The sequence below is a fragment of the Blennius ocellaris genome, assembly GCF_963422515.1.
Source record: "Blennius ocellaris genome assembly, chromosome: 19".
In the NCBI taxonomy this organism is placed as follows: Eukaryota; Metazoa; Chordata; class Actinopteri; order Blenniiformes; family Blenniidae; genus Blennius; species Blennius ocellaris.
The window spans coordinates 21,025,671-21,038,055 of NC_137668.1; the positions used below are offsets into that span (position 1 = coordinate 21,025,671).

The 12,385-nt window shown below is 40.7% G+C and overlaps 1 protein-coding gene across 7 annotated transcripts in view; it reads left to right on the forward strand.

The window, feature by feature from the left end:
• Positions 1-12,385, forward strand: part of col11a1a (collagen, type XI, alpha 1a) — an 82,001-nt gene that overhangs the window by 6,043 nt on the left and 63,573 nt on the right. For all 7 annotated transcript variants that reach the window (XM_080515001.1, XM_080515003.1, XM_080515002.1 and 4 more), the window contains exons 4-5: positions 1,693-1,855; positions 11,450-11,575. In XM_080515001.1, coding sequence (XP_080371127.1) covers positions 1,693-1,855; positions 11,450-11,575 — 289 coding nt within the window. The remainder of the gene's footprint in view (positions 1-1,692; positions 1,856-11,449; positions 11,576-12,385) is intronic.

Consider the following 12,385-nt stretch of genomic DNA (forward strand, 5'->3'; position numbering starts at 1 on the left):
TGTTATTTTAGAGAGGGGGGGGAGAGGAAGGAGGGGATAGAGGCAGTCCTAAACTTACATTTTACCCCCTTGGATTACCTCACCCAACCAGGAACTGTGCTCCTAACCTTTTAGCATGAACCTGATTATCTGCTCTCAGGTCTTCCAACATGAGTCAAGTGCAGGGCCGACGAGGGGATTAATATACACACACAGGCCGTAGAAAAGTGCAGCTTTTGATGAATCGTTCAATATATATACAGTAGTTATTAAAAGTCTTGCCTTGCCAAATGCGCCGAGTTTGTTTTTTGAACTTTTAAAGATCGTCAGAACCAGGTCACAATGTTTCCTGACCCAAAATAGGCTTAAGATGAGATTTAGGGTGCACACTATTATCACGACAGAAGAAAGGCTGTGAAATCCTTTGAAAGTCTCATGTCAACAATAACTCCGCTCTATGAGTGTTTCTTTTCCAAGGAAGACGCTCTCAGCCAGTTTTGTCTTGTCTTAGTCTTGTCGGCTGCTTCGTCCGGTATGTAGTCTTTGTGAGCCGCTGTCTGAGGAACAATGTTTTCCATGGGGGATTTTTAACACTTGTTGATCTGGATGCATTCCAACTCCGAGTCTTGTTTGAACCTCCAGCCACTAAAGCCCAGGCTGTGTACAGTCTACAATCCCTGTGGATGTATTCAGGACTGCTCAGAAGCACACACAGCTTGAAGGGAGAGGCATCGTGACGATGGTGAATAGGTGAAAAAGAGCATTGTTCTCTTTTTAAATTGAAGATTAATCGTGAGCTGACACATCGCATGCCACATTTCTTCAAACATTTCTACTCCACAGGCATGCCTGTCAATTTTTTTCCATGATATATACATCCTTTTTGAGTGCTTCAGCTCTGACAAATTCTTCAAACTCAACATTTGCTTGTCCGCCACACGAGGTGACAAATAGTCCTTTGTACCGTAGTGCTAAGCTCAGATATTGTCGCAGGTTTATGTTCCTCTGAGCTTCATTGGCCTGGAATGTGTCAGTGTGATCTGGATGTGTTCAAATATCTTTTCACACATTTCCCTCCTCCACCCCATCAATTACTAGAACTTCCAAAACAGATACATGCGATATACTTATAATAATATCCATGATAAACGGTTCTTATATTGCCATCTTGAACTGCAGCGTTGCCAGGTCTCTTCTTCCACCTCAGTACAATGTTTTGACTGTGTGTCTCCTGCTCTGGCAAGGCAGGCCTTCCTGGATCTTGACACACACTTTCTACAATGTTCACCATGTCTGTCATGCCGAGTAACCCAGAAGGAGGATTAAGTTTGGAGTTTAATGAGTGTAATCCCGTGTTAAACAGGGCCAAAGTGTGGGGGTAAGAATGTGGTCCACTGCTGCCTGGTATGCAATAGCCTTTAAGTGCAGTGGCAAATGGTCCATAAGCGAGGGAGGTGTCAGACTCACGTGTGACCCCGGTTAACCCTTTACATCTGTGGCAGTTGTCGATCAAAATATATCAGACGTAATGCGGGTGTTCACGGGGCATTTGCTTATGTTGAGAATTTGTATCATACAAATACCCTTGGGGGTATTTATGAAATGCTATTTGCACACGTGTCGTTTCTGTTTCATGCAATAGCAAAGCTTAACGACGCGGAAGGATTTTATGATACACACCGTCTCCCTCTGTTTTCTGTGTCTTTGAACCAGGTGGCACCGGGTGGCCATCAGTGTGGAGCAGAAGACGGTCACGATCATTGTCGACTGTAAGAAGAAAATCACCAAGCCTCTCCTCCGGAGTGACCACGCCTCCATCAACACCAATGGCATCACAGTGTTTGGCACCAGGATCCTGGATGAGGAGGTTTTCCAGGTTAGTTTCCCGTGGAATACCTGAGCCACTTAATTCCGCTGCCCGGCTGCAACCAGGTATGTTTTATCTTGTAGTGTTTATCCATGCAGATAAAGCAACCAGCTGACTTGAATATATCAGACTGTTGGAGAGACTTGACCACATGAAGCCAAATTAATTAGCAGGAAGAGGAAGGTAATTTCAACCACATTTAAAGCTAATATTACAGTGTTTGATGATTTTTTTCAGCAAAAATTTCAAACATCCATGTAATAGACACGCTCGGTCACTATAAATTTGTGTGGCCGTGGCAGTGATCACAGTTTCCCTGTTGAGAATGTAGAAGTTTTTAATTCTGTTTTCAACATATTCATTCAAAAAACATTATATTTGTATCCACTTGTCTCTGTCCGTTTATCAGATATTATCAAATATTGCTCCATGTACTTCTGTCTAAAGGGGATTATTTTAAATCCTATTGACGCAGCTCTTGAATCCTTTTAAAGGAATGTGGAGTTGATAGAAACCAGAGCATACAGAAAAATCTCCAATTCTTTTGATGTAATGGGTGACTTCATGCAGAAACCATACATCAGACCCACATCATAGAAATATTTTGGACTTTCATCCTGACTCGTGACACTATAGTGTAGTTTTATGACAAATTTGAGGAGTATTAGTACCATTCTTGTTTTTGACCTACCACTTGACCAGCTTTGTGATTGAGTTGTTGCAGCTATTTAGGTGTTAAAAGCAAAGATTGGAAACAATAGTTATGTTAGGTTCAATAATTAAAAGGGCTGTAGAAATCTAGTGGTCAAACCAGCGACTTGTGAATGTTGAATGTCGAGCATCATTGTCATTATCACCAGCTAATGTTTTAAAACTGATTTTAGATATAATTATCACCAGGATCCTTATATATATTAACTTTAAACACATGGTGATGCAGGAGTTCCAATTTTAATATGTTGTTGGAACTTATTGCTATAGGTCGCATACAAAGCCTGAGTACAAAAATGTAGTTAATAATTAAGGTTATCCAATAACCAGTTTACCCCCTTGCTCATCAAAGACTGTCGATATTGGGAGAAAATAAATAATTTATAATGCATATGTTACCCATTTGTGGAATATGTCTTAAACAAGAAAGGAAAAAGAACGGTTGTTGCTGTTCTCATATGGCAGTTTTTTTTGTTGTATATTCAGCCTTGTATATGCTGCTCATCAGGTGATATTATATATAGTTTCTGTGTCTATTCAGCCTATACATTGCTTTTTGTTTGATATTTCACAAAAATTTCCCAAAACCCGAAGTCGTCATGAACCACATTTGCTCTTCCAGTGTAAGGCAGCCAGAGGTGCAATTATTTCACTCCCATGTAAAAGATATGAATAAAAACAACGGGGCATTAAGTTGGTAGTGTCTTCGTAGACCACACCTTTACATAGCTGAAGGTGGGACAAGACGAAGGACTGACAATTGATTTTCCGTTCGCAAGAAAAATAAGAACTATGGAAGAAGGCTGCGCCATTAGTTCTAATCAACTTTTCTCAATATAATAGAAAGTAGTTTGTTACATTGTTTATATACGCTGCTGTTCTTGCTCTGCATCAGTAGTAGTAGTATTCCTTGAACACAATGATCTACACAGAATAAGCACATGGCTGCACCATTGACTTTAGTATTAGTATTCTTGATTTCTCACTGGCCAAAGGGCTGCATGTGTGTTGCATTTGGGTAAAGTGAAATCCAGCGCTATAAAAGGTCTGGATAAAATAGGCATTGCATTTTGTTCCAAGGGAAACTGAGCATTTCATGGGCAACTTAGCAAGTCCAGTATTTGGGAAGAATATGTCATTAATTTGCTGAATACTTGCCGAGCAGACTTGGAGATACTCATTTTGCTGTTGTTTTTGCAAAAACAACTACTTCTGACATCTTTCTTCTGAATAAAATGTTGGATTTTTTGATGCTTTTTAAAATGACCAATGCCCAAACTGTTGAGTTACCAAACTAATGAATATGGTAACAGTTTTCTGGGATCTTGGGTATGGAGCTACCAGCTTCGAGACCCCATTCGTCCTGAGGTTGAGAGGTTGGCGCTGGCCGTAGGTCAGGCCAACGTAAACAATGACAATGGCTGAACTGTCGTGGCATTCAAGGCCGTCACTATTGAGATGCAAAGTTCACTGAAGGGCTATGTTGGACTTGTGTTTGCTTGTGAAAGAGTGCTAGTTTGTTCAAGTGCTGCAGGAATGGCTAGTCATTATTCTGACACCGCAGTTGAAGGATTGATACTTTCACTCATGTCTGAGAGCCATATTTTTGGGCATGCCTTGTCATCGCCCCGGGGACACGGTACTGCATTTTGTCCATGTACACAAGATTTTTTCCTCCTTTGTACCCTGCATTAGTCCTCCTACTTGACACCTTCTTGGTGCCTAGTTGATTTATGACGTCCCTGTTTAATGTGGAGGCGAATGAAGACATGGGTATCATTATCAGGTATTCATCAAGTATTAATTGCATTTTCTTACGAATAGTTGTACTGTCACTTACCCAGTAGGTTTTTAATAAATTCAAAAAAAGAGGTACTGAAGCCATATGTGTATCAAACACTGTGTCTAGTCAGAGGTTGGAGAGCTGAAAATAGGAGCCATAAAGTCACCTAACAGGGTCTTTTCTGTGTAGTTTTTGGAACAGGTCTCCTGTCTGTTCTCTGTCTCTGCTCCCCTCAGAGATCCACAGGACTGCGATGCTGGGAATTCCAGTACAGGGGGACTACATACCTTTAGCCTTGTGTATTCATGCCAGTGTCTAAAATAAGGTGGATTTTTGATTTACTTTGAAGATTTTTAGGAATTTTAATTGGAATGTTCAAGTAAATGAACATTTGAAATAATGTGGAAAAAGTACTCTTTTTTTTCACACCTCTTTCATTTTAAAAACGAAAAACAGTTTTTTCTTCCCTTTTCAGCAGTTCAATGATCATATGCAAGAATAATCAAACATTGCAACTATTTGGTTTCTCTGGCATTTATTTTTACAACCTGACCCGCATTTTTCATAAACGTCCATTCATACCATACCTGGCCAGGTTGGAAGAGACCACCGTTGCTAAGGGATGTGGGTCGAATGAATGAGAGTCTTTCATTCGCCCGGTCAGGCCTTCCTTATTTCCTCGTCTCCTCCCCTGCCTGTGCACTCTCCGCTGGCTCCCACCTCCTCCTCCCTCTGCACCCTCCCCACCTTGAGGCCTCTCCGCTGTGCCAAAGCCATGAGACTGTCTATTCATGCCTGGCGGACATTACCTGTCTGAATTAAGTGCACACATTTACAGTCGGCTCCCAAATTATGTGGACAGGAACACGATTTTTGTTTCTTTGACCTAAAGCAATACAATCAATGTCTTAATGAAGCTATGGTGATAGAATTGAAGTGTGAACCTTCAGGTTTATGTTAAGAAGTTAGAATGATGGATTTTTACTTCTATAACAATGCATGGATATTAAACACTGGTGATCTTTCATTGATAGACATACTGTACATGCCCATGCTTGAACAATTTCTTTTTCTTCTCTACGCATGTTTCCTATTGTAGAAACAAAGAACAATATTTTGGTGTCATCTGACTGCAGAATACTTTCCTTCCACACGCAACTGATTACCTACACTCACTGGTGTTGTCTTACTTTGAATAGTTGCCTCACAGATGACAAAAAAAAAATCCCATCTTCTGCTGAAGTTGTGTAATTTGATATATGTATTTTTTTTTAGAATTGCAGAAAGAATGCATGAAGCCTACTCTTTAATTCAGTTTTCTTTCCTTGTGGTTGTAAGGAGCACCTTGGCTGCTAATCCAATGATAACGCCACAATTGTCAGGATTGAGCTGATTTTGAACAAACTCCAGTGTGGGTATAAATGCTGCCAGCTGTGGGCACTAAACAAGTGAACGAAAACTAGTTGAGAAGCAAATCTAGACGTGACCTCTGGTGTAATTCGACTGAAGTGTGATTGCAGCAAGGACCAAAGGAATCTAAACCAAACACAGTGTGTCGGGGGCCGAGAAGGGCCGGGGTGGGGAGGAAATGTGTGAGAAATGAGCCTAAATGAGACACACCTGTGAAGAGAAGGGGGCTCTCACATGTAACAGGGGGAGTGAACGAGGAAGAAAAACATTGTAATTCAGGTTCTAGACATTCTCCAAAATGTCTTTCAAAGAGAAAACAGTTCTGTGAGAGAGCGAGAGAGAGAGAGAGAGAGAGAGAGAGAGAGAGAGAGAGAGAGAGAGAGAGAGAGAGAGGACATGTGTATAGCTGAGAAGCAGCTGGATGGTGTTTGACATAATTGCTGAATATTCTTGACCTGTGAGCCGATCCCTGGAGCTCAGGTGGAAGTCAAGTGACCCGGTTCACCTCATAAATCTTGGTGGCTCGTCACACAAAATGCTTGTTTTGTGGATTATGTGCTTTATGTTTTGAATCATTCGAATGTTTGAATTTAAGTTGATAATTTAGCTTATGATGTAACTGGAGTGGTTTCTTGGTAATAAACCAATTTTAACAGAATCTGAAACATTTTGATTGGCTTTTCATCCTGTTTGACTCCTACCAATGTATGATACTTTTCCTTTTGGAAAAGTATACGAAACCTCGAGAAGCGACAGAACCATCATCTCCTTGCCTCGGATTCTTAGTTGCGCTTGCTTTGAGTCTTCCATTGATTTTACCCTGCTGTTTTCTCAGCTCGTAAAAATGCCACCACATATTATTCCCACATGTATTGTTGAACAAGTTATATGACGACCCGACGGCTGTGCATCATGCCTTTTGTTTGCATCTTTTACAAACATTTATCTTCTCTCTCGGCAGCAGCAGGGTGGCGTCTCGTGAACCCTGCGAGACGCCACCCTGCTGCTGCACATCTGATTCAAATGAATGAGTCATGAGCAGAGTTCTGCAGATCTTAATGACAACCCATTCAGTTGGTTCAGATGTGTGGGTGCACGGAGATGTATCAAACATGCATGAACTTGACTTTCTCACACCAGATTTGGAGAACCTTTTCATGCTGATATTGAGTATCTGGAGTTACTCTCCCCCGCCCCCCCCACCCACCCCAAAAAAAAAAATCTTCAAAACTCTGCTGTGATCTGATCTGATCTGCGTTTGTTGCTTAAATCCTTGTTTCATGCATGGTTGTTGTTTTAGGCTGATTGCAGTTGTATCGATTGCGAGCGAGGTGCTTCCATGTTGTAATTGTTGCATACGGCTGTGCAATTACAGACAACATGAGTGAAGGTATGCTGCCCGGGGCAAAGGTATGTCGGAGGATTCATGCCGATGTCTGCTGGGTTTTCATTTTTGATGCCATGCTCTCACCCTGTAATTACAACAAGCAACAAGATTCCTGTACGGACCTTTCAAAAGAGAAGTCTATTCAAGCAAAGCTAAATATCAGGATTTATGAAGATAATTCAAACTTTGAACGCTACTCTGCAGAAATCTAACACTTACTCGTGGTGACCTTTGAGCCCTTCGAAGGTTATTTATGGTCTTTGGTGACTTGTGGTCAAGATGGGGTGAAAGCAGATTATATATAGATAACTTTATACATCTAGCATTGTCAAAGTATGGCACTATTTCAGTGGTATCAAAATATTTATTCTGCAAAAAGTGTGGTCTGATCCAAGTAGTGATAACTGAGCTGATCCATTGCATTTGGCCATTTGCGGTCAATATTACAGAATATGTAAAAGTGTTTTTTTTTTGTAAATCATTACAACTTGCTTGGTCTTTACACTGGATGGAGTTCCTGCCACAGCCGGCATGTAAAACTAGATAGTTGAGTGAGAAATGGAGAGCAATACATGCTTGAATGGAAATAATGAAGTTTGGTAATGTCACGATACTGGATGGATGTTTTGATGTGTTTCAGAAGTCGCTAAAACCTAAATCCTGTGTCACTTATTAAAGGTCAACAGGAGATCTTATTGATCCTAACACTGTCTCTCTCCTTTTCTCTCTGACCTCTCACACTGCAGTCATTAGGACAAGCTCATGGTGCACCGTGCTAAGCTATAGAAAAAGAGGAGCATATTTCAGGGCTCTGGTTTTGCTCCAAGATACCAGAGAATTTACACCCCCTCAAAGCAGCACACAATGAAACACATGCCTTGGTGTAACTCTCCCCAGGTGCATTTTAGCACAAAACATCTTCTGCCATGCCAGCTGCCCACTTGTTGTTTCCCTCCCCGAATTGACAGTTTCTTTCTCGCCTTGTTTTAGTTTTGCATGTTAAATAAGATTGTCTCAGACTGTTCAACCTTGTCAAGCTTTTTATTTTTTTTTATTAAACTTTGCCTTATTTGGCTTCTCACAAACATCATAATTCCATTATCACTGGCCTCAGCTAAAACAGATGTTTTGTGATTGTGCTGATCTGGTCCGGGGGTCGGACGCCACGTCTCTGCAGTCTATTTGCGCGGAGACGGGTGGCTGTCAGACCCGGACTAATTAGAGCCGACTCGAGGCGGGGTTCAAGCATTCGCTGTTGGTCTTAGGGTGACACATGAGGTAATACATGTCAACTTGACTCAGGTCGAGGCTTGATCTCTTGCTCGCTCTCTCTCGCTCTCTCTCTCTCTCTTTCTGTAGAGCCTCCTCAAACACACATGGACACAGACACACATCAGACCTGGTTCCAAGCTGTCAAATGACAAATATTTTCAGTTGATACTGCAGAAAATCATTGGTGTTATTTTGCTTAATCTAACTTGGATCTATGATACTTAGAAATCACCTGTTTTCTTGTATTTTTGTAGGGTGAGCAGTCTTAAAGTTGTTTAATGAATTTTATATATCATACATATTCAACTGGCAGTCGAAATCCGTTATTTAAGAGATCAATATTTGGGTAATAATAAAATATATTACATATACATATACTTACATATACTTTCTATCTATCTATTTATTGCTTTTTTCCCCCCGTGCCATTGTCTTCTGGTGTATTTTGCATCAGAAGATTTTATTAAAATTAGTTTTATGTTGAGATCCTAGTAATTTTTGATTTTGTGAAACAAAAGACATTTTCATCACGTATACTCTGCGCTACAACCAAAAACAACTCTTTAAACTTTTAATGTAAAGGTTGTTACGGCACTATTTTACCAGCTCGTCCCACTCAAGCTGAAGTTTCACTGTATGTGGCCCCTAAACCAAAATGGGTTTGACAGCCTCGGTCTGGAAATTCCCTCCAATCACCTGTAAGTACAAATTGTATCCTACATGTGACTCGGGGATTCAGTTAAACACCCTCTAGTGACCCGCCACGGTCAAATTTGTCTTACTTCAGTTCCCTGAACCTGAAGTATTGTTTCTCCCTGCGGCTTTGACAAAGCATCTATTTCCCAGTCCGTGTCTTAATGCACGAAATTGATGCTTTCAGCTTTCGAAGAGCCAGTTTTCTCATGAAGGGATATGTGCATGGACACCCTTGAGGATGTAAGTGAGGTCCACCCACCATATTGTCTCTTAATCCTGCTGTAAACCCTGTCCTCAGACTATAGATGAGATGTCGCACCTGTAGTGTAATTGCTTGGTATGAGCAGAAATGTGTGTGTGACCGCACCAAAACAGAACATTTAAATTAAGCTTTACACACAACAGGTACTTGACAGTCTGAGAAATGGCTCAATTTAGAAGAGGGGAAGAGTACGGCTCTGCTTTTTAAAGTTTGATATACTTCACAAATAAGCAATGTAGGGTTTTATTGTTAGACAAGCAGTCCAGCAGGAAGAGAAGGGCCACTTTAAAACACTCCTACATCCAACCAGGAAGCCGCACAGAGGAATCTCTGTTAAACTGATGCTGTCAAACAAGATGTTGATGGGTGGTTGTAGAGAGAAAGTTTTTTAAGAGCCACATTTCGTTTTCCTATAAGACAAGCCTTAGCACAGGGGTGTTTATACTGTGGTACATGCTAAAGATACATAGGCTTTTTTTTTCCTCCCTTGGAACAATGCACACACACACACACGCACACACACACACATTCTCCTGGCGAGTTTCAGCTTGCTCGATCTCTCCCGTGGTTCCCTGCCAATCCTCCTTTCTGCCTTTCGATGTATAGTGTCACTGCTAAAAGTGCAATCAGGGTTTTTTGGGTTGTTTTTTTTTACCTCTGGGCTCCTCTGCCAAACGTTCTAACCAAAGACATGCCTGTCACGTCACTCCATCTTTGAAACAGCCCTCAGCTATCTTCAGCATGAGCATTCAGACTCAAAAAATAGCCTGCAGGAGCTGAGATCGGGCAATTACAGACACCAAATACAGACACTTTGGCTGCAGGACTGATACAGACCAGTGCTGGAGAAGCATTGAGCTCTGTGGTGTCCTGTACCAACCGTGATTAGAACACTGTGGTTTGAATGAGTGATGGAGGTTTTAATAATAATAATAATAATAATAATAATAATAATAATAATAATCATGGACAAGTACACTTTGGCTTGTAGGCATTCAGAGATAGAAGTCAAACCTGCAAACTTCCGATTAGGAAGATTAGGAAGATTAGGCTCTACCAGCCAAGCCATGACATCCCAGTTTTTAGTTTTATTCTTCCCTTTGGCCATTTATAGGGATTTCAGACAAAGCCTTTGTGTATTGAAGGATGAACATTGTTGCTATTGTCTTTGTTTGAAGGGACTTTTGCAGTTACACATGTTTGCCGTTGACGTTCTTTTCATTGCTCTCCTGTTCTTATCAGCACAATCGTCAAATTCAAAGTTGACTATTGAGTAACATACAGGTTTTAGATTGACTTATTTTCAAGGCAGTTACAAGATTGTTGCTCAAATGTGAGAGAAAAGAAAAATGCATGTTTGTTTCAGTGTTTCAGATTGAATTTCATATAGTTTTGGGTGTGATTTGGCAGCCTCTGGGGGGAATATACTCTCAAATCTACAACCTAGTCACAGAGGTCAAACGTGCATCACCAGAAGACCAAACAAAACATCACAAAAATCACATAATTGTATTTGTATGTTGTGCAGTATTACAATTTAGAAAGAAAAACTCTTTGCTGACCAGCCTGTTTTACATTACATCATTGTGCCAGTTGCTTGTGTTTAATGTTAATAAAATGAAGCGTTTAAATGTCTTTTACCACTCGTGGCCATGCCAGGTGTCTGTTGCTTGTGTTTTTACAACCATGTTTACTTGATTTCCTGCGGAAAAACAAAACAAAACTCAGAGTGGATAATGATAATGTTTTCAGTGTCTCAACTTAGTTTCCTCTCTGCCACCTTGTCTATTTCATGTTTAATCACACATGCAGGCAGAGTCTGCCAGACATAGTTAAGTGTATGGGTACCAAAGAAAACTGTGTCTGTAACTTAAGATTTTCATTTACGCTCGTATGTGTGAGCATGGGAGCAAGATGAGACATGATGTCTGTGTGCAGCCTTGTCTGATAATAATCTGGTTTGATCAGCTTTTGGCAGCACGGACATTGTCAGTAGTAGCAATATTCATGCACAACATAGAAATTAAAGTGATTAATTTCTGAGTCGTGTTAATGCTTTTTTTACTTTTCTGTTTTCGACAGGGCGACATCCAGCAGCTTCTCATTGTGGCTGACCCCAAAGCAGCGTATGACTACTGTGAACACTACAGCCCGGACTGTGACACCCCCCACAGCGAATCCCTGCAAGCCCAGGAGCCGGTGGAAGAGGTCAGCTAACAAGGGAGTCGGGGGGGGGGGGGGGGGGGGGGGTCCGACACAATACTAAATGAATGACCCATTCAAATCAAGTTTTGAAATAGAAGATTTGAAGCCTCACTGTAACCTGTGTTTCAGTCTTAACGTTTATATTGTGTTGTACCGCTACATGTTTTAACAAAGAGGAGACATTCATTGTCCTGCTGTGGATAAAGCAGGTAGAGAAAGTGGATGGATGGATGAACACATAATTCTGGTAATACAAAGACATGAATCTACACATGTAAAGATATTGAAATACAACACAATTTATGACATTCAACACGTCTTGCATTATAAATGCCAGATGATTAGACACTATTGATTCATATTCATTGTCATTCACGTTTAATCGATGATCATAATGAAGCTCATTTATTTCTCTTTAAATAAATAGTCAAATCTATGTAGGTGTATGACCACATCTTATAACCTATATCATAGCAGTTGATTTCAGAGGGAAAATGTGCTTAATGTTTGAACAAATCCACAGAGAGAAGCAGATAATCAGAGATTAAATCACACACTGATCATTATTGATCAAGTATAGATGATGACAGGACTGACAGGACAACACACACACCGTCACTCTCTCTCGCTCTCATTTTGCTCTGCAAACTTACAAGATGCTATTTTAACTGTTACTAGTTCATATTTTAACATGTCAGTGACAACTGCTTTTCCCACGGTCCACAAATCATCCCAGTGATGCTTATGTGGTACAAGTGACACAGAAATTGCTCCTTTAAAAAAGTGTAGTGTGAGAAAGTGTAAATACATTCA